Source organism: Chrysemys picta, chromosome 7 (genome assembly GCF_011386835.1).
Source record: "Chrysemys picta bellii isolate R12L10 chromosome 7, ASM1138683v2, whole genome shotgun sequence".
In the NCBI taxonomy this organism is placed as follows: domain Eukaryota; kingdom Metazoa; phylum Chordata; order Testudines; family Emydidae; genus Chrysemys; species Chrysemys picta.
This window is the reverse complement of record NC_088797.1, coordinates 38,203,564-38,227,284: the sequence shown is the minus strand read 5'-3', so window position 1 is coordinate 38,227,284 and position 23,721 is coordinate 38,203,564. Positions and strand designations below refer to the sequence as shown.

Genomic DNA, 23,721 nt, shown 5'->3' with positions numbered 1-23,721 from the left:
ACAGAAATAATAAATAGACCATAATCTCTGCTTTTCTTTTCACCGTAAGCTGTTTTATTTCTGTATGAGGGGTATAGCTTTGTGTTTAAATTGAAGACTTGGACGGTGTCGGAGATGATGTGGGAATGAATGTATGTGGGAAGTTTGGGGTTTCTGATTGCTGATCTCATATCTAGGGGAACCTGAAATTTCCCAAAAGGCTCATTGGCAGGGGAAACAGGTGATAGTATCAGAGTTAAAACCCCTGATATCCCCCCGCCAAACTCCCCCTCCCAAAAAATAGAATATGCAGTTGGCCAGTGAAGGGACCATGTGTTAATTGTGGTGAGTGAATTCAATCACTTAGAACATGTTTAAAGTCCTATTTCACATTTTAAGTGTAAATCTGTGCAGTTTTAGCTTGGCTTCTATAATACTTAAAATGAAAATGCATGATATGCTGTACCTGGTATCTTCAAGCTTTACGGTGGGTAGTTTAAGGCTGTAAAGCTGGATAATTTTGGAGATGGAAGCTGCTAAAGGCATGAGATCAGCAGGTGAAAGGGTTTAACTATTAACAAGGAAACTATAATTCAACAGGTAGCAGCTGTTTTTATGCTCCTGTGGTCTTTCATGCTACATACTATGCTTTTTCTTTAAGATTTATGTGGCTTGAGTGAAGAACAGGTGAGACACAGTGCCATGAGTGACCCAGTGTGTTGCAGTGACAAAAATGATCATCTGGAAGTGAAGCCCCATTCATATTTAGAAGCTATTTGCAGTGGGCTCGAAGAAGATTCAGTGGCTGGAAGTTCCTATGCTGATGGACAGCAGCTATGTCCGTATGCAGCAGCTGGGGAATGCCAGTTTGGTGACCGGTGTCTTTACCTCCATGGAGATGTGTGTGAAATCTGTGAATTGCAAGTACTTCATCCCTTTGACCCAGAGCAGAGGAAGGCTCATGAGAAGGTAAAGATTAACATAAATTGAACTTGGGTCTAAAACATGATATAAATATGCTTGTTCTAAAGCCCAGACACTTGTGTGTTACTGGCTAACTTTAGTGCTTTATAGAGCATTTGTGTATATACTTAATTATTTTAAATCTAAATTAAATAAGAGACCTATTGAAGGCTCTAGGCACCTGAACATGTTGTTGATACAAAATACCAGCTGCATTAAAATAATCATCCAACAGGAATTCAGCCAGCCATCTATAGAAACTCCTTTTCACCTTTTTTATCATTCTGGGAAGAATCCTCTTGGCTCTCTCCAAAAACCCTCTCAAACAGATGGCTTTTACAGCATGCCTAAAAGGTCACCAGGTTCTCTAAACTCTACTTGTACTCCTTCTTCCAGACCACACTGACCTGAGACAACCAACTCATTTCACATAGTCCACCGTGGTGCAATCCAATGGTAACTTCCAGTTACTGCTGATATTCGCTGCAATTTGAGGTCAGGAAAGTTGCTTCATCCCACTGCTGCTCTCCTGAGCCATCCAGTCCCAATTTGGATAGGATTTTAGGCTCAGTTCACTTCAATTACATTGAGTTCTCTGTAACCCTTGTCCAAATCTATTAATCAGAGGCAAGTCAGCTGCTCATAGTACAGTTGGTTCTCTTGCATATACAGTAGCTTTGTTAGTAAAAGCTGTTTTTTTTTAAGATCTATCACTGCCACTGTGCTAGATGGCCTTTTGGTTTTATAATTGTGTTCTCCAACTAGCAGCGGGAATTTTTGCTGTGCCAAGTTTAATACAGTTGTATTATAGGTAGAGCTGGTAGCACTGCATATAGCTAAGAATGCCTAACACTTTTCATTATAAGCCCCTGTTTTCAGCAGATTATAACTTTGCCAAACTGTAACTGTTTGGCTGAAATTTTCCATATTGGGTATCTCCCTCAAGCTTAGTTTTTTAGGAAAACTTCAGCCAAAATGATTCAGCTGTTTCAGAGAATGTAAGAATTTTAAATATATTTTTCCCCTGATTTCAACTGTTTTTTGCTGAGACTCTCTAAGGCCTCTTTGCTTTGAGCAAGGGCTTGGAATTTGGCAGGGAGATTGCCTTTCTTAAGGATGTGGTTTTGTTGTTCCTGGGGGTGGGAGGAGTGTAAATTTGTTCAAGTTATAAGCCTTTGGGGGGAAAAAAAAATCTCATGTTGCACACGCTCAGTAAAGAATTGTTAGGCAGCTGAACTCTTCAAAGATTCCTTCTGTGTTGAGTATGCTCCAGTCTGGGGGCGGGGACGGGGACGGAGGGGAAGGGAGGGGCGAGGAGAGCAATTCTTTTGACCAGCAATTACTGTTTGCTTCTGTGGCATGGGGCACTGGAAATGAGAGCCAAAGACAAACCCTTATCTCCTCAGTGTTCCCGCTACTGGCATCGAGGCAGCATAGTGCGGGAACAGCGTGATTAGAATGCAGAGTTGACAAGAGCTGTATCTGGGCCAGGCAGATGGAGGGAGTAGATTAGTACTGGCAGCTGGTGGGAGACCAGAATTGGCTGGGTAAGGGGACGGGTAATGGAATGAGGAGCCAGAGTGGGGAGCCTGAAAAAAGAAGCCCGTGGGTGGACAGGAGAGTTCAGGTTTCAGGGGGGATGGAGGGGCAGAAGAGTTTGTAACCACCAGAATACAGTTCCCTTCAGAATCTGGAATGGAACCTGAGATTCCTGAGTCTCAATATTCCTCTGTCGTCAACAAATACCTGTGAAACCCACTGGCAGAGCATCCCTCATGTCCCTTTAGTGCTGGCTCACGTAAAGGATGACAGCCCTACTGCTATTATCATTCATTCTCAGAGAGGTAGCCGTGTTAGTCTGGATCTGTAAAAAGCAACAGAGAGTCCTGTGGCACCTTTAAGACTAACAGATGTATTGGAGCATAAGCTTTCGTGGGTGAATACCCACTTCGTCAGATGCTTGTGTATTCACCCACGAAAGCTTATGCTCCAATACATCTGTTAGTCTTAAAGGTGTCACAGGACTCTGTTGCTTTTATCATTTATTCTGTTACTCAAGTGGCTGAGGTCTGTGCAATGGTTCCAGCCTGGCTGATGATCTATGGGGGGGGGTGTCAATATGATGCCACATGTTGGAATTTCTAAACTTTTTGGATGCAATTTCCTAGGTGATTTTTTTTTTTTTTTTTTAAATCAAAATAAACAGAATGTTATGGTTGTAAAGACAAGCACTCAAAAGTTACAAAATGCCTGGGAAAAGTAATAGCACCTTGCTTCACAGGAATATTGTGAGACTAAATCAATGTTCGTGAAGCACTCAGATATCCTAGTGATGAACACTATAGAAAACCCCGTGAAGAAATTTAATAATTCTGTATTCAGAACAGGGTTTAAATAGTGTACAGTAAATAAGGCCTGGGGCCACACAGTAAACAAGCATAAAATAATATTGAAAGCTGCTCATTTAGTAAGCACCATAATTCTGTGCACTGAGTAAGGGCTGTGTCCTGTGGGAAAAAAAAACAGATTGTGATCATGTAATTAAAGGCTGTCTCCTAATGCATACTCAAGGGGTGTGTATTAAGGTTGCACAGCAATCTAAATTCTGGCGTTTTCTAACTTTTGTGGGCTGGAATTTGCAACCTTAGTGCTCTTTTAACATCTTTTTGGGGATGTTTTATAAAAACAAAAGGCATGAACTACATTCTTAACAGAGTTAGATGTACTAGTACTATGTTTTTTTTCTTTATACATGCCTTTCATAGATTTGTTTGTGTTTTACAAGATAGAAGCATTGTGCAAATATGGCAGAGACTCAAAGTAACTCTTTGCTTCTGTCCTTTCTGTTTTATGACCTAGATGTGCATGGCAGCATTTGAACATGAGATGGAGAAGGCCTTTGCCTTTCAGGCAAGTCAGGACAAAGTATGCAGTATCTGCATGGAAGTGGTGTATGAGAAACCATCGGCCTCGGAGAGAAGGTTCGGAATCCTTTCCAATTGCAATCACATCTACTGTTTGTCCTGCATCCGGCAGTGGAGGTGTGCCAAACAGTTTGAGAATCTAATCATAAAGTAAGTGTATGTTAACTTTGTGCCAGAGCTGGGTGGGACTTGTATCCACCCAGATCACAGTGTCTATTATAGCTTGTCATTCAGGTGTTCTCTTCTATAGCACTGTCTAGTCAAAAAGTATGTTCACAAAGAGAAATTCTATGGGCCTAAATTAGTGTGTCCAATACTGAGATTGTCGTCATGAAAATCCTGACTCCATGTGCTAAGGAGGTACAGTATCTTAGGCCTTGTATACACAACCGTAGTAAGTGGACCTAAATTACGCTACTCCAGCTTCGCGAATAACATAACTGGAGTCGATGTAGCTTAGGTCGACTTACTGTGGTATCTACACCTTGCTGCATCGACAGGAGATGCTCTCCCATCGACTTCTCGTACTGGTGGAATACTGGAGTCAACTGGACAGCGCTCTGCTGTCCATTTAGCAGGTCTTCACCAGAACCGCTACATCAACCCCCGCAGCATCAATCACAGCAGCCTTGATCTCCACTAAATGTAGATATGACCTTAGTTAGGAACTGAAAACTGCTGTCGCCTTGTTTGTACACATTCAATTACTGGATTGCACATAAATTCTAGCTATTGTCACGCTCACTCTGAATGCTCGTTTAGATACTCCATTGATCATGCATTTATTTTTTATCTGGCCAATGCCTTTGTTGTATCTGCTGTTTTAGCTCCTATATAAATGCATTTAAAGCTTGATTCTCTTTAGAACAGAAATACAGGAAATGTTAAGAATCCAACTGATATCACAAAAGAGGAAATTTGCCTTTTCCTCCAGAACTCCTTAAAAAGCTACAGATGTTTCAGGGAAAACTTTTTGAAAAATATTTTCCATTCTTATAGTGTATTCCCCATATCCTTCACAATGAGTTTGCTACAGTGAAATATAGCATATTGGAAGCTGCTTGTAGTAATGCTCCCAATGGGCATTCACTGTGAGACGCTTGGTCTGTGACAAGAAATGAGGCTGTTGCTGCCAAATGGTTTTCGCAGTAGTCCCCCTGAACCAACATTGACAAATGTTTTCAACATTTTCAGAAAGTACCATATATACTCAATCATAAGCCGGTTCATTTATAAGCCAACTTCCACGCCCCCAAAAGATGGATAAGTAAAAATGGAAAATTTTTATAACCCGTTCATAAGCCAACCCCATAATTCAGGGGTCAGCAAACTTTGGCTCCCGGGCCATCAGGATAAGCCGCTGGTGGGCAGAGATGGTTTGTTTACCTCAAGCATCCGCAGGCAAGGAGGTAAACCAAGTGTCTCGGCGAGCCAGCTGCTTACCCTGACAGGCCGGGACAGCAGCTAGTGGGGAAATTTTTTGAGGGGGAGAAGCTGGGAGTCAGGGGAGTAACCCCTGTGACCTACCCCTAGCCCGGGACCCCCACACTCTCCCCATCCCATCCATTTCCACCTTATCTGGGGAGGATGTCTTTGACCTGCCGGAGCTGCTCCGGGCGGCACAGCTGCAGCCTGGCAGCCCCAGAGCTGCAGCTGCTTTGGAGGCTGGGGGGAGAGCAGCGTGGCCAGAAGCGCAGAGACTCTGGGCCCTGCCTCTTCCCTCCTGCATCTGCTGGCTGTGCTGCCTCTCCTTGCTCCCTCTGTTGGGGGGAAGGGCTGTGTCCCCCCTCTCCCTCTCTATACCCATTCATAAGCTGACACCCTTCTCTGGTGCTTCCTTTTTTTTACTAAAAAATGTGGCTTATGAATGAGTATACACAGTAGATCTGAAACTCTTAAACCACTTGTGACCTCATCAACCTTCTGAAAAGATATTAGGAAAAGGGAATGGAATCTTAAAAGAAGTTCTGGTTGAAAGATTGGATGGTTCATTGGGCTGGTAATGGGACATAAAAGCCTTTTGCCAGCTTGTTCGTAGACACTAGAAATTATCTGATGGCTGTTAGGTGTTCCCTGTGAAATGACTTGGGTTCTTGATCTGGTTCTAATGAAAATGTCCATCTCACAAGACCACTAGTTAAACTGACCTGCTTATTGCAATCTTAGTAGACAGGTCAAGTATCGATCTTCTCTTTTGCCCTATTTGGCTGCTGTAGAAAAACTACAGAGCAAGGATTTGAGGTACCTGAATAGTGTCTAAGGTGAGCTTAAGTCTCAAGGAAAAAAATCATTGTCTACACTGATCAGGAAAAGCATGCTAACTATTCAAACATTGATTTAACTGTAGTTTGGATCAAACCTGATTGAGTTGAATTGGTTTACTTCAGTTGAAACTTTAATTATAAAACTTGTAAGTACAGTATACACCAGGGGTGGGCAAACTACAGCCCATGTCCAGCCCATCAGACCTTTTAATCCTGCTGCATGCATGCCGTGGCTCTGCGCAGCTCCTGGAAGCAGCAACATGTTCCCCCTCTGGCTCCTACACGTAGGGGCAGCCAGGGAGCTCCACGTACTGCCCCTGCCCCAAGCACCAGCTCTGCAGCTCCCATTGGCTGGGAACTGGGGTCAATGGGAGCTGCAGAGTGGGTGCCTGCAGATGGGGCAGCATGCAGAACTGCCTGGCTGCTTGAGGTAAGCGCCGCCCAGATCCTGCACCTCTGACCCACCCACCCCCCGTGCCCTAACCCACAGAGTCACTCTAATCCCCCTCCTGCCCTCTGAACCACTAGGTCCCAGCCTGGAGCACACTCCTGCACCCCAACCCCCTCATCCTCATCCCCAACGCATGCAAAACCCCTCATTTCTGGACCCACCCTAGAACCTGCACCCCCAGCCCAGAGCCCTTACCCCCTCCCATACTCCAAAACCTTCTGCACCTCCAACACCTCATCTCTGGCCCCACCCCAGAGCCTGCACCTCCATTTGGAGTCCTCACCCCTTCCCACATCCCAACCTCCTGCCCCAGCCTGGAGCCCCCTCCTACAACCTGAACTCCATTTCTGTCCCCACCCCAGAGCCCGCACCCCCAGTTGGAGTCTCACCCCCCTCCTGCACCCCAACCCCCAATTTTGTGAGCATTCATGGCCCGCCATACAATTTCCATACCCAGATGTTGCCCTCAGGCAAAAAAGATACTAGACCCCTAGTATACACTGTAATCACCTATGATACACTTTGATGCTTCAATATGAAAGATCCAATTCCCCTTTCTCCACTTGCTGTTTATGGCTAGTTGTTGAGAAATATCTTCTCAACAAGGTGTATGTACATTTATTTTCTTTTCATTACCTATTTAAGATCCTGCCCGCAGTGCCGAGTGACATCAGAGTTTGTAATTCCTAGTGTATACTGGGTAGAAGACCAGAACAAGAAAAATAAGCTGATTGAGGCATTTAAGCAGGGAATGGGGTAAGTTCACTAGCCATAATTATTTTTTGTTTTTCTTAAATAAACTGAAAAGGTTGTAGATCAAGGTATTCAGTAGCCTCTTTTTAAAACATACCTTGTGGAATGTAAATGTGTACGTGTGTGCGCGCGCACACTCTCTCTCTCTCTCTCTCTCACTTCATATCCACTGACTTCAGTGGTGGTTGAAGGAACTTGTATCTAACTCTGGTCTTCCCCTGAATAACATGAATTTAATTTTCATTTCAGGTAGGCTAATGGTCTCTGAAAATATCCCTCATGATTACATTAGAAATTCCCCAAGCTCCAGGCAGAATGTTAGTAATTCTACTTTCCAAAATTGGCTGAGGATATTTTGGTTCACTTCCCAAAACTACAGTTAGATAATGTCTGCTGACTTTTATTACTCAGCTATAACTACCTGGATTATCATACTCTTGTATTGGTGAGGGGAAAAAAACCAAAGTTGTCACTGAACTGACTTTTATGATCCTTGTTTCTTTTTCTCCATTTTCCTATCAGTAAAACTTCACAGGCTAGTTGAGGGATTTGTTGTTGTAATGCCATCTGCAAATGTAAAAATAATGACATGCATGATGAGTTTTATTGAACAATTAGACTTGACTGGTGGTCAGAACATTGGAGGTATGCAGTAAAGGATGGTGCTATATCAACCTAGCAAAACTCTGCTTGCTCACTTGCCTGGGATAAATGAGTTTCTCTTTTTGATGGGAGGGTAAAGTATCATTACTACTGTCATTATCATTGATCGCCATTCTATAAAGGGTGGGTAAATGCATCTTTGCATTGGGCTAGTAAATTTTCGACCCATTTGGAATGCTAAAACCTGAGTGATGATCCACTACCTGAAGTGCATTCATCCCCCGGAGACACTATTTGCGGTGCTTGTTCTGGAATGGTTCCATAAAAAATCTGGGTGTTTACTTGGCACTTTCAACAAGTGTGTGACATACATTTCCAAAGCACCCATCGTTTAGTACCTGGGTGCTCCTTGTTCAATTTGCCTAGCATGGGGGAGCATCACCTTTCACAAGAAAGGGAGCTTAGAGAAGGGGTAGTGATGGCACTTGTTTAAGGGTTGCTTGCATTCTTTCAGGAAAATATTAACTATCTCTGTTAGTAGTAGCCCAGGAGATCCCTTCTTCTAGCTTTGCTATAACAAGAGGGTAGATGTCCAGGTTAGAAGTGGTAGTGTTGGGTTGATCTCGTGAGTCTTGTTTTTGTAGCAGAATATGTGTCTTCGCTCATAGGGTGGTCTCCTGATTTTTGGATGGTGTTTCACTGTAGATGTAGGCAGAGTTAAGCTATTAAGGTGACACTAACAGTGTCTTTTTATTCATTTAATTTAAACACTTCTTAAAGCGTAACTTAAATTTAGAATTTCCTGCCTTCTCAATTTGTTTAAAATATGCTATTTATTTATTTTTCCCTGCAGTTCTGGAGGCTTAACTTTAAGATCAACCCTAACTTAATTTTGTCTGGGAATTTCAGGGTATCACAGGAATCTGGCAAAACCTACTATCTACTCTGCATTTGGTAAATGCATGGGTTTTCATCAGGACATCTATAATGCCATAAATCTGGATCATAATAGGACCAACTTTCTAAGATGTGCCTGATGCAGCAGTTGTGATACCAACCTGGGAATGCCATGTTCACTGGTCCGTAATTCTTCAGGATCAGAAGTTCTGCCTGAATCCATGAGGTTCTTGTGCCAGTAAAGAGACCACAAGAATGTCTTGAAATTCATCTAATTCAAAAAATCCAGCTGTCATGGACCCCTAAAGAATCAAAGGCTAACTAGTGCTTGCCATAGCCAAGAGGTGAAAACAAATTTAGTTTCTGATTTGATTTTTAGATACCATGAGCTTTTTTAAAAGGGAAACTTCAAGAAGTACCAACACCTCATTTAAAAAAACTACACAGCTCCAAAACACATTTTTGATTTGCCTTCATAAAATTCTATCATGATATAAAATAACATGTGCAATTTAATGACAGTAGCTTCAATATTAAGCATGGAATGAGAAAAGTGTCTCTCCATAAACAAATACTGGACTATTACTTCTTTGAAATGCTTTAATATTTTTTTTTTTCTATTTTAGCTCTTTTGTCATTCATTTGCCATTTGTCTTTTATTGAGCCTGGACAAACATGAAACTACGGGATATCATTTCCTCACTTTCACTAGTATAATCTGTAATATTTGGGTTGCAAGTGTTAAACAGATCTGACTTTTGGTTTTGCAGAATCTAAATTTTGGACTTAGTTGTGTAAGTGTAAACTTTTAAAAGCTATTTCATTTTAAAGGTACAAATATTGAGTGACAGGCAAGACAGTGACATGGCATGTATTTATTAAGTAAATCTTCATAGCTGTTTCTATTCATTACTTCCAGCAGGGGTCTCTGTAGAAAGTTGAGCATACAATTTAATGATGATGCAATACAAGTGTAAATGGAAGATTGGTAGATTATATTTGATTTAGATGTTAGTCTGTCATGGTCTTTTGCAGAGCTCACCATGTAAAAAGTAGCCTATTTAATTTTTTTCTCCATCTTCCTAAGAACACAGTACATTGCCCATATGACAGAGATGAGCTTTTCATTTCAACATTAATAACTGCATAAATATTAGTGGCATTTCCACACTTGATCATAATCCAAAGTATGGCATGGTGATTTAAGTGCTATAATAGTTTTTAACCACACTTTCTGTACAAAAAATCACCTTTAGGCTAAGACTAGTGGGGAAATTTCAGCTTAAACAATGAATTTTTCAGTTAGTAAGCACTATGCCTTGTAAGTGTTTGCAGAATTGGGCCTTAAGGTTTTAACTAACTAGCTTTCTATTAGAAGACCCATTGTAAAATTTTCAAAAGCAGCTTAGGAGTTTGTCTCATTAAAAGTAAATAGGACTTAAGCAACTTTGCAAATTTTATCCCAATTCTAGGTAATTCTTAGAATTTCCGGGCTTTCAATTGGTGGATACTACAGTGTTTGGTAGAAATTGCATCAAGACAGTACCCCAAAAAAGAAAATAAGGACAGATATTGGAAGACTTAATCCAAGGTTGATGAAGTGTAGTGCCTGGTAAAATAAATATATATAATGAGATTAAGGCATTTTAACACACTGTTAGATGGGTACTTCTTAGACAATTGGAAGTTCATGCTGTAAATCACTTCAATAACATTTTTCTCTAGATTAGCAACGAGGTTTGGAATTTGACCATGTCCTCCTTTTCAAAGAATTAACTCTTACAGATAGAGATAATCAAACATAACATTTAAGCAAAAAAAAAAAAAGTTATATCAGTTTACACAGATACATTTTAGTAATGTAAAATATATCAGTAAAGTTTAAGTTATTTATATTGAATATATCCATTTCTTAGCCAAGAAACTCAGCTGGCAATAGATAATCTCCAAAAGAATCATTCTTCATTAAAAGTTGTTTAGTTAAAAAAAAAAAAAAAACAAAAACCAAACAGATGTAGAACAAAAGAAAGCAGCAAGTCCTGGAAAATGAAAAGCAGGAAGTAAAGGCCAGTTGTATTTGGCTTCACAGTAGAAAACACTAGGTATGTTTGTTTACCTCGGCTTGTTTTTGATTTGTAATCTTGACAATCGCTTGTTTAAATATAGTATCATTGAGCTTGCTTGTTCAGCTGGTCCTCATCCATTATATTACAGTTAGGTCAAAGAATTGAGTTACACCATAACTGAATATTTGTTTTGTAAAACTGCTAAATTTTCTCTTATGGTTTTCCTTTTCTGATTTCCTCCAACAGAATGCTTGTTTGTGAAGAGCAGGATCTTCAACAAAGTACTCAGTTGTCACCAATTTAAAACCATTGCAGATTATATGTCAAAAGAGCCTGCTTATTAAATTGTTCAGCTGGCTCCATCTGAATCAGTTGAGCAATAGAGCTGATGGAAATTTTTCTACTGACAAGTTTTATTTATTTTTGATATTTCTTAATTTAAGCTATTTTTTTTGCTTTAAAAAATGTGCGGTAGAGGGAGGACACTTAATGATTGTGGCTTTTCAACCAGTTCAACTGATTCAGGTGTAGAGCTCCTCAGTGTGCTGAACTCTTTAATACAATCCCTGCTCTTTAAACAAAGCACAAACTCCTTTTATGAAGATCCATCTTTGAAAAACACACACAAGTGTGGAAATTAGTACATGAATAGTGCACTGTATGTTACATGTATAAAGTAACCTTAACAAAACCTAAAAGGCAGAGAAATGAATAGTTTAGGCTAACAATATGTACTTGTTATACCACCCCAACCTTTTAGGCAGTTTCACAGAACTGTCCAGAAGGGACAATAAGAAGGATGGGTCTATTTGTGGTAGTGAGTGGGTTGAAAGTGGTAACGGGGATGCTGGAAGATTGACATCAGTGGTGGGGCAAAATTAATGTTGTGGTTTTGCTAGTGGTGAAGTTTCTGTCTCTGGGTGGTGGATAGAGGGCATGTATTGTTGGTTATCATAACTTTTGTCTCCTTGGGTTTTAGATTTATTATACAGTAGATAGAGTAACCTTAATTGATACATTAATATGTTAAGTTTGTGTAGTAGGCAGGTGATGTATTTTCTTTGCTCACCATCATTATAGAAAAGCAAGCCCTGAAGCATGGTATTGAAAACGGTAGTTAGATGTCTGTTCAGTAACTTGCATTGTCTGTCATTTCCACTGAAGTTTATAGTCAGAGACCAAAACTAAATTAAGAAAAGAACTGTGCAGTGTGATGTTTCTAAACTTGCATTCCTACTAATTTAGGAGAATATTTTTTCCATCTGTGCCCTGAAGGTTTGAGGGAATGTTCCCTTAACTGCAGGTTAAGTTCTTTCACGCTCTGAAGAACACAGCCTGCACTCTTGCGCAATGCTTGTGGTGTTGGTATCGAAAAATGTGGAATGGTGATCTTCATTCAAATCTGAGAGGAAGCAGCAAATTAAGACTGGGGAGAGCTATTCCCTTGGCTTTTCTCTCTTTTTTTGCAATATTTTAATCTGTTTAACTGGAAATCTGAAATAGTCTTTGTGGAGAAAAGCCCCTCTCCTTTATAAGGCCACCTACATGTGTGAATGCAAGTAAAGGTGAGACAAATACAGTCACACTCTAATACTAGCTCATGAAGGCTAATAGATTTGTCTATGAACTAACAGTGAATCGATGGTTTGTCAAAAATCATTATCTAACAAAGTATCAGTTGTAAGGTTCTGTGACCTTCACTGTAGAACTTTGTTTGCTCCAGAGAATGCCAAGTTTGTTGTTTTACATGGTGTGTATTTTCTCTCTAGGTATGTAACCCACACCCTGCCTGGATGTGGTGTTCTGTCCCATCTAGTGGCACCAAGACCTCTTAAAGAGAGAGAAAAAATGAGGCTGCTCCACAGCCTTAACTAAGAGCCAGTTGGCTTTTGGCTCATGCACTAAGCTCCAGAGGTCCCTGGTTCAATCCTGCCTGCTGACAACCAGGGCCTGCCGGTGTTACATGTACACTCCATCAGGGTCTGGGCTATTAATAGTACAGGAGCTGGAACGTGCAGCTGCTGACTAGTAACAACCAGCTCAGTACTTTTGGGCTTGTTCTGGGTAGTTTTACTGTAGGGTGTATTATTGCTTATTTGTGTGGAAAAGTGAAGGGTGACATTTCCCCAAAACATTCTTGGGTTGTACAAGTACAAGGGAGAAAGACAATTTGGCACTAATCTGTCTGACCTCTGATTGTATATAGCTATTGGTGTTTGAAAAAACACAAATGGTCAAACATGTATTTCTCCTCTATGCAGCAATTAAAGTAAACTTCACACTTGCTTTCATACATTTTTACTTAATGTAGGTCTGTAAGGAAATATGTTCCTGTTACTGATTTATAGATGACATAACTTCAGTTACAATCATTAGACTTGAAGTACATAAAAGGACAGGATGTTCTTCAGATATAGTTTAGCCAAATTATAAAGGATATTATTAGATAATAAGATGAGAGCCACTTTGTCTTAATCTGTTATTGGGAAACGTAATCTTTTATACAGCAAAGCAGGTATCTTGTTAAGTGACAAACACAGATGAAGGATTATTCTGGCTGCAGTGTTAAAGTGCATGTTTTATCTGTTTGATTCAGTTCATAAACTATCTCACCAACTCAACCTCTTCTCTCCCCCCCCCCCATATGTATAAATTAGAACACTCAACTATTGTTTTCAGCAGGCAAATCATTTTAATACTGAAGGTTAAATAGTGCTTTGGAGTCCTTTCTCCCTCAAAGGTACTCACTGAATGTGAGAACTACTAAGGTTTCTATCATTGTAGTTTTGAAGGAGTAAACTTGACTTCCCCATAGCTTTCAACTTCAGCTGTTGCTGTGATCATTGCAGTGTCATAACTTGGCTTCACCTCCTAGAACAAGAGTTTTTTGTTGCTTTATGATAAAGATTAGAGTGTTTAAATGTAGATCAGCAGGGACTGATATCAGTAGAGTCTCTTTTAAAAAATCCTTTCAGACAGTGCATTAACTGTATTGTCTGGTTCTGGAACTATTGAGCTGATCCTGCTTGACTGGGAGAAGAGTCAGCTGATACAGGGCCTTTCTGAGGAGGTGATAATTTAAAAAAAAAAAAGGCAGATAACCCTGGAAAAGCTGCTCAGTTCATTCTCATCATCATCTAAAGGAACTAGTTACTCTCTTTCAGGAAAAAGGCCTGCAAATACTTTGAACAAGGAAAGGGAACCTGCCCATTTGGAGGAAAATGCCTTTACCTTCATGCTTACCCTGATGGGACACGAGCTGAACCTGAGAAACCACGAAAACAGCTCAGCTCAGAGGGGACTGTGCGGGTAAGCAGACATTTAGCCATTCATTTACTTGAATATAAGCTGCCCTTTCATAGAAGGGCATAATTTCTCTCTAGGCTAAAAACACCTTTTAGGCCAAGATTTTCAAAATTAGCTGACTTGAAGTTTGGGTGCTCAACTTGACACTGATCGTGAATTTGCTCGAAAACCAGAATTAGTTTTTTACATTTAACATTTTTTCAAGAGCTCTGTGAGGGAACACTCTCTCTCCCATAGTACTCAAAACCTCATCTTTTAGCAAATTCCTGATTGTGTAGCTATTGCCCACACATCCCCTTGTCTTTGATGGGAGTTACACATGGGGAAGTATTGTAGGATCAGCTCCCTCATTTATGCTGCAAAAATATTCTTAAATTCATCTGTTTTAACTCCTCCAGCACATAAGAGCTATTTGTGAGGCGAAGTTAAGACCAGCTCAATGGACCATGACTCAGCGCTATTATTGTTGCATGGCTGTATCTCCCAAGAATTGTAGAAAACGTTCTGAGGGGACAGTCTAGGCTTACTTTCTAAGCTTGTGCTTTATCGTTGTTAGACAGGCCCACTAACTTCAGCTGTGGCTGCATCTAGCCCTTCTAGATGATCTCTAAAATTTCAGCTAATAACTTGACAGTGGTAGAAATTGTGTGGGGGAAAATATTGCTGGTGTTACACCTCCCCTTCCCAAACTGTTGGTGATGCCTGCACTGTATGTGAGCAAAAACACCATGAGCACCAGTTAATAGTAAAACAATTCCCCACCCCTTTTTTAAAATTTAGGCAGAGCTTGAGCATGTCTTCCCCTGTCAAGTTTTGATTATCAACTTCAGAAAAAAAGGGGAAGTAAAACAAGAATATAGGTGAGATGAAAAGCATTTTTTATACACTAAAGTAGATATTTTTGGCCTGAATGCTTTGGGAAAGGCTGTACACTGGTGTAAGTGCAGACATCAAACTAATGCATTCTCTGAAATAAGAAATGTCAAAGGCAATTATTATTCTGTTTTCACAGTTCTTCAATTCTGTTCGGCTCTGGGATTTTATTGAAGACAGAGAAAGTAGGACTATACCCAATGCTGAAGATGAAGTGACTGAGCTTGGAGAGCTTTTCATGCACCTCTCAGGGGCAGATCAAGAGTCTGCCACTCCTCAATAAAGGGAACTAAGGAACAAAAGTTCTGTTTTCTTCTGTACCAGTCCAGCTGTTTGTACTGCTTACTTAAAGAAGGTTTTGGTTTTTACAAGAAAAATAGAGCTTCCTAGGGAGGTCCTTGTAGAACTTTTGTATAATCTGTATACAAACAATAATACAGAAGGCTATTAAATAAAAGAAACTAACATGTGTATGGGGAAGGGAGCTTTGGGGGTGATTTTGTGCATAAACAGCAAGGGTAAGTTGCCAAACCTTTTTCAACGCCTAGTTCTTTAATATCCTGCAAACAATTAGAAGATATTACCTCTCACCACCTTGTCTCTCTGAAAGTAAAAGGCTGCATGGTGAAATGCATGAGTATAGCTAGAACAGATAAAACCTAGTTACAAGTGAATGTATAATCCCATCCTAAAGTGCATCACAGTAGGAAGACAGACTTGTACCTTGCTGAATTTTCCAGACTAATTTTCCCAAGACATTGGTGCAAACAGCCTAGTTCTAAAAAAGTAACTCAAGGTGCTTGGTTTGACAGCTAATCCAAGGGACAGCACTTCAACCAGCTGTATTCCTTTCTTGGGCATTATTTCTATACACACCTTATGGAATGCCCTCTAAACAGCATTTACTGCAGCAAGTACATCCATGGACTGATCCACACAAACAAGTTGAGCTGACAGAATTGCAGGTGTGGCTAGACCTGCTTTGTAATAGAAATCCTGCATCTGATGTCCAAATTGGATATTGTGCAAACTGTACTAATTAAAAAAAGAACCATAGCAATAAATTAGGCAAAATAGTATAATGGGAAGTGTAAAGAGAAACTGCGGTAATCTTTGTCTGGACATTGATTCAATACAAGTAGTATAGTGGAGAGAGTGTTTGAAAACTGCAATACTGCTACATATATTCAAACTGAAGATATATGCAAGAATGATCAACATTCTGATTAATTCATTCTAGAGTCAGTAAAATGTGACTAGACTGCTCTATAATCCACTAGAACATATTGCCTAAGCCCCTAGAATTGCCATGATCAGTGGCAATTTAACTGTATGTAGTGGATTTCAATTACAGAAGCAAACTAAATTTCTCTTAAAATTAAATGCAGCAATTTACATGCATCCCCGAGATGAAAGTTACACATTTTACAATGTCTCCAAGAAACTAGAAGCTAAAGAGATCAGTCACTATAATGGTCCGAATAACCTCTGCATGGTTGCAGTGGAACCTTTTGCCCTCCCCAGAGTTCTCAGATCATGGTCTTGCTCAGACTTACGAACCGAAGTCAACAACACACCTCATTTGGACTGTTAGTACACAATCAGGCAGCAGCAGCAGTGACCAAAAAAAAAGGCAACTACAGTACAGTATTGTGTTACATGTAAACTACTACCAAAAATGACAAAGTTTAAACAAAAGATTTGACATGGTAAGGAAACTTTCTGTGCTTGTTTCATTTAAATTAAGATGGTTAAGAGCAGCATTTTTCTTCTGCATAGTAAAATTTCAAAGTTGGCAATGTTTGCTGGTAAACTTTTGAAAGAACCACTATAATGGTTTTTTTTAGCATTAGGAACAACCTCCACTCCCAAGGTGTTCGTAACTCCAAGGTTCTACTCTCATTCTAAGGTTGGCAGCTGGCTACTTTCATATGTAGCTTTCACTTTTAAGTTATACATGTTCTATCCAGAAGGCACTTGCATGCTTCTTCCTTTCTGGCCTCTGCTCCAAGTGAAAAGGGAGAAGCCATTTAGAGAATCTGTCAGTGCTTCTGGGCATGTGTACACGTATGCACCTATTGCTGATTGATGGAGAAAGGTAATTATTTTCCAGTAGTGTGTGGTAGAAATTACTTTAGCTGACTTTGTGCAGGTTGTGCTAGGTTATTCCTGCAGATAATTTAAGTGTACTAACTTACAAAATTGATTAGGTGAACTTCACAAAAGTGAACATGTCTGGCTGAAAGTTTAGATTAATGGACAGAGTAAACAATGAAATGCCAGCACTACAGCCCAGAGGCTCTCAACCTTTCCAGACTATTTTACCCCTTCTAGAAGTCTGTCTTACATACCCCACGTATCCCCTCATTGAACTATTTGCTTACAAAATCAGACATAAAATACAAAAGTGTCACAACACACTATTACTGAAAAATTGCTTACTTTCTCATTTTTACTATATAATTATCAAATAAATCAATGGGAATATAAATATTGTACTTACATTTCAGTTTATAGTATATAGAGCAGTATACATAAGTCATATGAAATTTCAGTTAGCTGTGCTGACGTCACTCGTGCATTTTATGTAGCCTGTTGTAACACTTGGCCAATATCTAGATAAGTTGATGTACTCCTTGAAAGACCTGTGTAGGGTGACCATTTTTCTTAAAGTAAAAGGGGACAGGCTGGGGCTGATCCACAGAGCTCGGTGGGACCTGCAGCAAGGCTGGGGATGACCTCTTGAGCCTCGCTGAGGGGGTCAGCTCTGAAGGCAGTGCTACCTACCAGCATCAAATTTCTCTGGGACAAATGCCCGGTTTTGGTGAAAAAGTAAGGATGGCCAGGACAGCTGAAAAAGGGGACTATCCAGACCAAAACAGGATGTGTGGTTACCCTACCTCTGCATACCCTCAGGGGTACGCATACTCCTCGTTGAGAACCACTGCTTTAGCCAACATCTTCAGTATTAGTAGTTTTTCAAACAGAACTTCGTGTACAAAGAAGGAGCAAGTAAAGTGGCACAAGGAACAGGTGGAGACATAGTTAAATGATTTGAAGAGAAAGCTCACACTTACTCCCCTCAGAGGCAGCACCCCGCATCCAATTTAGGATATTGGGATTGCATACTTAGAACAAGCCTGAAGATTTACATGGCCTTCATTAGGCATCATTTTTATATAAAAGAAAATGGAAGTTTCAACTATCTGTTCCACAACTAGAAAATGTGCAGTGCTGTCCCTTATTTGTAGCTCAGGATACTAAACTTAATCTCACTGGAGAAGGTTGTAATTTAACTATGTCTGGATAGTAAGATCACGATTACTATGAAACTTTTCCTGTGCCCTGCTCCTCCAAGTATTTTTGACACACGTTTCTACTTATTTTAATGCCTAGAGGCCTCCATTAGGATCAGATCTATACAACTAGAGAGTAAAATGGCAGTCCCTGTCCCTCCAGAAATTACAATCTAAACTGAGAAAAACAGCAGGAGTAACAAACAATGGGAGAGAAAATGAAGGAAACAGCAACAAGAATGTATGCCAGCATAGACAAGTTACATTCAGCAAGATGGTCAGGCTTGTACTGTAAGATTAACACTAACCAAGAGTCCCATGCCAATCATCTATAGACCTTCGACCATTCACTTTTTCTATACAAACAACTGTGCCACTACCTTTCTGTGACTTATCTTCAGCATTCTGCTGCATGTCGTTAGTTTTGGAAAGGATATCTGCATTATTTCCAGTACTGAAGAGTAGCTCCTCCCATAAAAAACATATCATAGGTAACCAAACTGCAGCACTGTCCTGCTTTTGTTTGCTTTAATTTTGAAATCCTTTAAGCAAGACAATTCCTTATTTATCTTTGTCAGCAAGGCAGCAGGAGATGCCATATGCTGTAGTATTTATTAAACAAACAAGACAACTATGGCTAAATTTTCAGTGTCATCTAGGGAATTTTGATGCCCAATTTCCATTAAAATTAGCACCTAAAGCCCCTTTAGAACATATATATTTTGTAGGGGCTAGCTGGAACCATGGCTTGGTGTACTAGCTTTTCACTCCTGGAGTAAAATGTTTATTACAATCAAAGTTACACACCCCTTAATCTTAGGGTAAAGATTTAAAATTGTATTAAGTTACGAGTGAATCTGTTCAGTGGCTTAGAACTTAAATTATTCCTTTTTGAAACCCAGAGCATGTTGTATTTTTCCAATCCTCTTAGAATTTTTTTCTTGTAAAACATATTTAAGGACTGGTAGTTGTAGAACAGAACAAAATAGTTCATACTTTGTTACCAACAACGTGTTGTGGATTAGGGTGATTCTTAGATGACATCAGAATGATCGAGCTGAATTTAACCAAATATTTGAAAATTAAGGGTAATTTCACTTCACTGCTCGTTTAGTCTTTGTAATGCTGAAATTTTGTAATGGTTATACAAAACTACTTCAACCTTAATGTTAAGCTAAGGTTTTTTTGTGTGGGAACATTTATTCTGGTAACAAGAACCTTGCTGATCTGCAGGAAGTAAAAATAAATAAAAAAAAAAGGTACCTCAGAATTTTGACAGCTCCTTTGCTTTGTGTTTCAGTAATTCTTCTCTCCCCTTTCATGAAGGCTTTGGAGTAAATCAGCTGATGGAATAAGAAGGTGAGGGCAGTAGTCTGGTGCTGGCAAACAATTTGTAAAACTGAGAGGTTTGCATAATTCACAGCAGAATAATTGCCATTTAGCAAATTATTCCCACTTCAGCTAACAAAGTGTCAGGCTAGGGAATTCTAGATGGTACAGTAGAACCTCAGAGTTACGAACACCAGAGTTATGAACTGACCAGTCAACCACACACCTAGTTTGGAACCGGGAAGTACACAATCAGGCAGAAGCAGAGACACACAAAAACAAAATACAAAACGGAAACTACTTAAAAAAAAAAAAGGAAAGCAGCATTCTGTATTAAGTTAATATTCAGTTGTAAACTTTTGAAAGAACCACCATAATGCTTCGTTCAGAGTTAAGAACAATCTCCATTCCCAAGCTGTTCATAACTCTGAGGTTCTGCTATATGCCAAAGATAAAGTAGTTGTTGGTTTCAGATTTATGCAATCATTAGCATACAGGGAATTGCATAACTGCCTATCCCTCTTAACTGGAAGAGACAGTACATTTCAGGGTAACGGAAATGTAAGTTAGGGAAAAAACAGAAGCATAATGTATTACTATAGCAGCCAAGGCCTAAATAGTACACATGGTCCCTACAACTAGTGTTCATTCTTCCCTAATCAAAACACTTAATATTTTTAATATTCTGTTAAGTGTTACTATTCAACAGGAAAGAGATTTAGAGACTGTCCCACAGTCTGAAATTAGGCTACCTTACTGTTCTTAAATTGTAGTCTAGTAAGATGGCTGGTCACATGATGCACCAGTGGTGATAGCTGAGAAAGACAGACTGATGGAAGCCAAACGATGAGCAGAAATAGCATAATTCACATTTCTTGAAAGATGGCAATAAATACAGCCAAAAATACATTATATCCATTCCTAATATGTGCATGTGTAAACACTGCTATAGTTGCCTAGGGATATTATGCATATAGGAGAAATGGTCAACATATTAAATGTTTGGGAACCTCTGGATTACCACACTGTTCTGTAAAGTGACGCTGGACAAGCTCAGAATTGCTAACTTCTAATTATAAATCATTCATATACATATTAAAGTACATGCAAAGTGTTTGAAAACTTGTGCGTGCCACTTATTGTGGTCAATATAGCGAAGAGTATTTGTGATAATTTAGAATTTCTAGAGATAATTTAAGACACTGATGTCTAAATGGGCACACGATCGCAGAACTATATGCATCTAGACATCTTAGAATTGTAAGATATTGCACTGAAGAATGACACTGAAGATTAAACCTAAATTTAATTTATTTTATTAAAATAAGATAATCAGAGGAACCTTGGTTTACAATAAAGGCATTTTCTTGGGAGCAATAAAAACAAAATTAAAACCCAAATCAGAAAGAAAAACTGTATACACTCAGTTTCCTCTTTTATAGTGCATCTCTCGGAAGACAGCTTTAAATGGGTTGAAGTTGCTGCGTGTTTTGCAGAAATATACTGATAATGTTACTTAGCCTTTCCTCATCCAAAAAAAGCCTGTCATTCCGCACTTGATACCTCATTGGGCTGTAAGAAACAAGTCAATAGTACCAAAAAAGCTTCTTAAGTTACTGGAGAGGACCATAGCAAGATTGTGCTAGCTTCCTTCTCTGAGCAGTACTATTCAGAATATATTCCACTCCTCTGCAGAAGTTTTTCTTCTATGTGCAAAACTATTTTTGTGTTGACTTAGCAATTCGTTATAACAGATTTCATCTGCTTCATGAGTACTCTTTGCAGAAGCTGATCGCCAGAATTCGTTTCTTCCTTTCATCAGTCCTGTTTGTAAATGGCCATTTTAGTCAAAATCCCCCAACTTTACAGTGGCACATGGCATGGGACATCCAAAGAACAGTACCAATCTGCAATATTTCTTTCCTCAAATGCTGAGCCATCCTTGCTATAAAAATACCAATTTATTAAACAGAATAAAAAAAAAACTGCCAAAGAAATGTCCATCTTTTCTGCTTATGGGAAAATAAGGCTCAAGTGCATCTATTAAAAAAATAGTAATAGATTTTCTTGATTACAGTCTCAGTTAACTCTATCCCAATAAAAGAAATGGTAGAAAAAGGCAACGTGGAGAAATGTCCCTGTAGGATTAAAACTGTAGAAATCCTTAGCAGCTTGTTCTTAAAACCGGGAGACAGATAATCCTGCTGGCATTGCAATCCTGTAGATTGAGGCATTAAAAGCACAACTGCTATGACTGTTTTTCTTTCTCATTATTGGTTAGAGCAAGAGAGCGTGCAATCCTAAAAAACAGGTAGTCTTGTGGATGTTAATGTGCATGAATTTATGTCCTCTGTGTGGGCTGCACGATGCAGAGAAGGTTCAGAAGCGCTACGGTTGATTTTGGGTAAAGAATGCTGCAGCAATTCAATGGAAGACAGTATCTGGAAAAAAAAATGAACACCAAAAGGAAACTTATTTCAAGAAGGTTTGTTAGAAACAACCTGCCTGAAAATCTATTTTTAATCCCAAACCTCAGTTTATTATGGGATGAGAGGGTCTTTCAAGATCAGTAGTTTGCTTTCATTGGAACACAGGTCAGAATTGTCTAGTTATAGTAACCTGCCATTTGAGTAGTCAAAGCATAGCATATCAGGCTGAAAGGACTATGCTACATAAAGGTTTATAATAGCAATGAAAACCTAAGTGAATAACTGCAGAGTGGTGGGATTCCTTCCTTTAGTTTTTCCATGCGATGATCTGCAAGTTTCCTATACGAGAGATTAAGAATATAAAACCTGCCACATTGGGTCAGACCTTGGTCCATCTTGCCCAATATCCTGTCTCCGACAGTGGCACATACCAGAGCTTCAGGGGGCATGTACAGAACAGTGCAATTATGGAGTCATTCATCTGTCTTCCACTCCAGGCTTCTGGCAGTCAGAGGTTTAGGGTCACCATGAGCATGGTGTTGCAGCATCCAACAATTTTGGCTAATAGCTATTGATGGACCTATCGTCCATGAATGTATCTAGATCTTTTTTGAAACCAATTATACTTTTGGCTATTACAACATCCCATTGCAAGCAGCTCTACAGGTTAGTTGTGTGAAAAGAGTACTTCCTCTTGTTTGTATTAAACCCGCTGCCTATTAATTTCATCCGGTGACCCCTGGTTTTTTTTATTGGGTGAAAGGATTAATAACACTTCTCCCACACCTTTCGTGATTTTACTAGACCTCTATCATATCCCCCTTAGAGGTCTCTTTCCTAAGATGAAGAGCCCTAATTTTTTTTTCCATCTCTCATATGGAAGCCATTCCATACCCCTGATCATCTTTGTCCCCCTTCTCTGAACCTTTTCCAATTCCACTATATCCTTTTTGAAATGCAGCAATCAGAATCGGACATAGTATTCAAGGTTTGGGTGCACCATGGATTTATATAATGGCATATTTTCTGTCTTGTTTTCTATCCTTTTCCTAGCATACTGTTAGCCATTTTGACAACTGCTACACATGGAGCAGAAGTTTTCAGAGAACAATCCACAGTAACTCCAAGATCTCTTTCCTTAGTTGTAACTGCTAATTTAGAACCCATCATTGCATTTGTATAGTTCGGTTTATTTTTTCCAATGTGCATTATTTCCACTTATCTACATTGAATTTCATCTGCTATTTTGTTGCAATTTTGTGAGATCCCTTTGTAACTCTTCGCAGTCAGCTTTGGACTTAAATATCTCGAATATTTTTATATCATCTGCAAACTTTGCCACTTCTCAGATCATTAATGAATATGCTGGATAGCACAGGTCCCAATACAGATTCTTGGAGGACCCTGCAGTTCACCTCTTTCCACTGTGAAAACTGACCATTTATTCCTACCCTTTGTTTCCTATTTTTCAAACAGTTACTGATCCATGAGAGGACCTTCCCTCTTATCCCCTGGCTATTAGCTTCCTTAAGAGCCGTTGGTGAGGGACCTTGTCAATGAATTTCAGAAAGTTTAAAGTACACTGTAT

The 23,721-nt window shown here is 39.5% G+C and overlaps 3 protein-coding genes across 29 annotated transcripts in view; 1 reads left to right on the top strand and 2 right to left on the bottom strand.

The window, feature by feature from the left end:
- Nucleotides 1–19,642, top strand: part of MKRN2 (makorin ring finger protein 2) — a 29,287-nt gene extending 9,645 nt beyond the window's left edge. For 4 of the 6 annotated variants that reach the window (XM_005309075.5, XM_065553102.1, XM_042849580.2 and 1 more), the window contains 5 exons: nucleotides 641–948; nucleotides 3,802–4,016; nucleotides 7,227–7,337; nucleotides 14,065–14,209; nucleotides 15,219–19,642. In XM_005309075.5, the coding sequence (XP_005309132.4) occupies nucleotides 641–948; nucleotides 3,802–4,016; nucleotides 7,227–7,337; nucleotides 14,065–14,209; nucleotides 15,219–15,362 (923 nt within the window). In that variant the 3' untranslated portion in view covers nucleotides 15,363–19,642. Of the gene's footprint in view, nucleotides 1–640; nucleotides 949–3,801; nucleotides 4,017–7,226; nucleotides 7,338–8,846; nucleotides 9,629–10,750; nucleotides 10,937–14,064; nucleotides 14,210–15,218 lie in introns of all 6 variants that reach the window. The other 2 variants (XR_010589422.1, XR_010589421.1) reach the window with 2 other exon arrangements.
- Nucleotides 1–20,000, bottom strand: part of MKRN2OS (MKRN2 opposite strand) — a 53,493-nt gene extending 33,493 nt beyond the window's left edge. Inside the window, exon 1 of the mRNA XM_065553104.1 lies at nucleotides 19,639–20,000. Coding sequence (XP_065409176.1) covers nucleotides 19,639–19,697 — 59 coding nt within the window. The 5' untranslated portion in view covers nucleotides 19,698–20,000. The remainder of the gene's footprint in view (nucleotides 1–19,638) is intronic.
- Nucleotides 20,001–20,997: 997 nt separating this feature from the next.
- Nucleotides 20,998–23,721, bottom strand: part of RAF1 (Raf-1 proto-oncogene, serine/threonine kinase) — an 89,118-nt gene continuing 86,394 nt past the window's right edge. For all 22 annotated transcript variants that reach the window (XM_065553091.1, XM_065553087.1, XM_065553092.1 and 19 more), the window contains one exon: nucleotides 20,998–22,145. In XM_065553091.1, coding sequence (XP_065409163.1) covers nucleotides 22,005–22,145 — 141 coding nt within the window. In that variant the 3' untranslated portion in view covers nucleotides 20,998–22,004. The remainder of the gene's footprint in view (nucleotides 22,146–23,721) is intronic.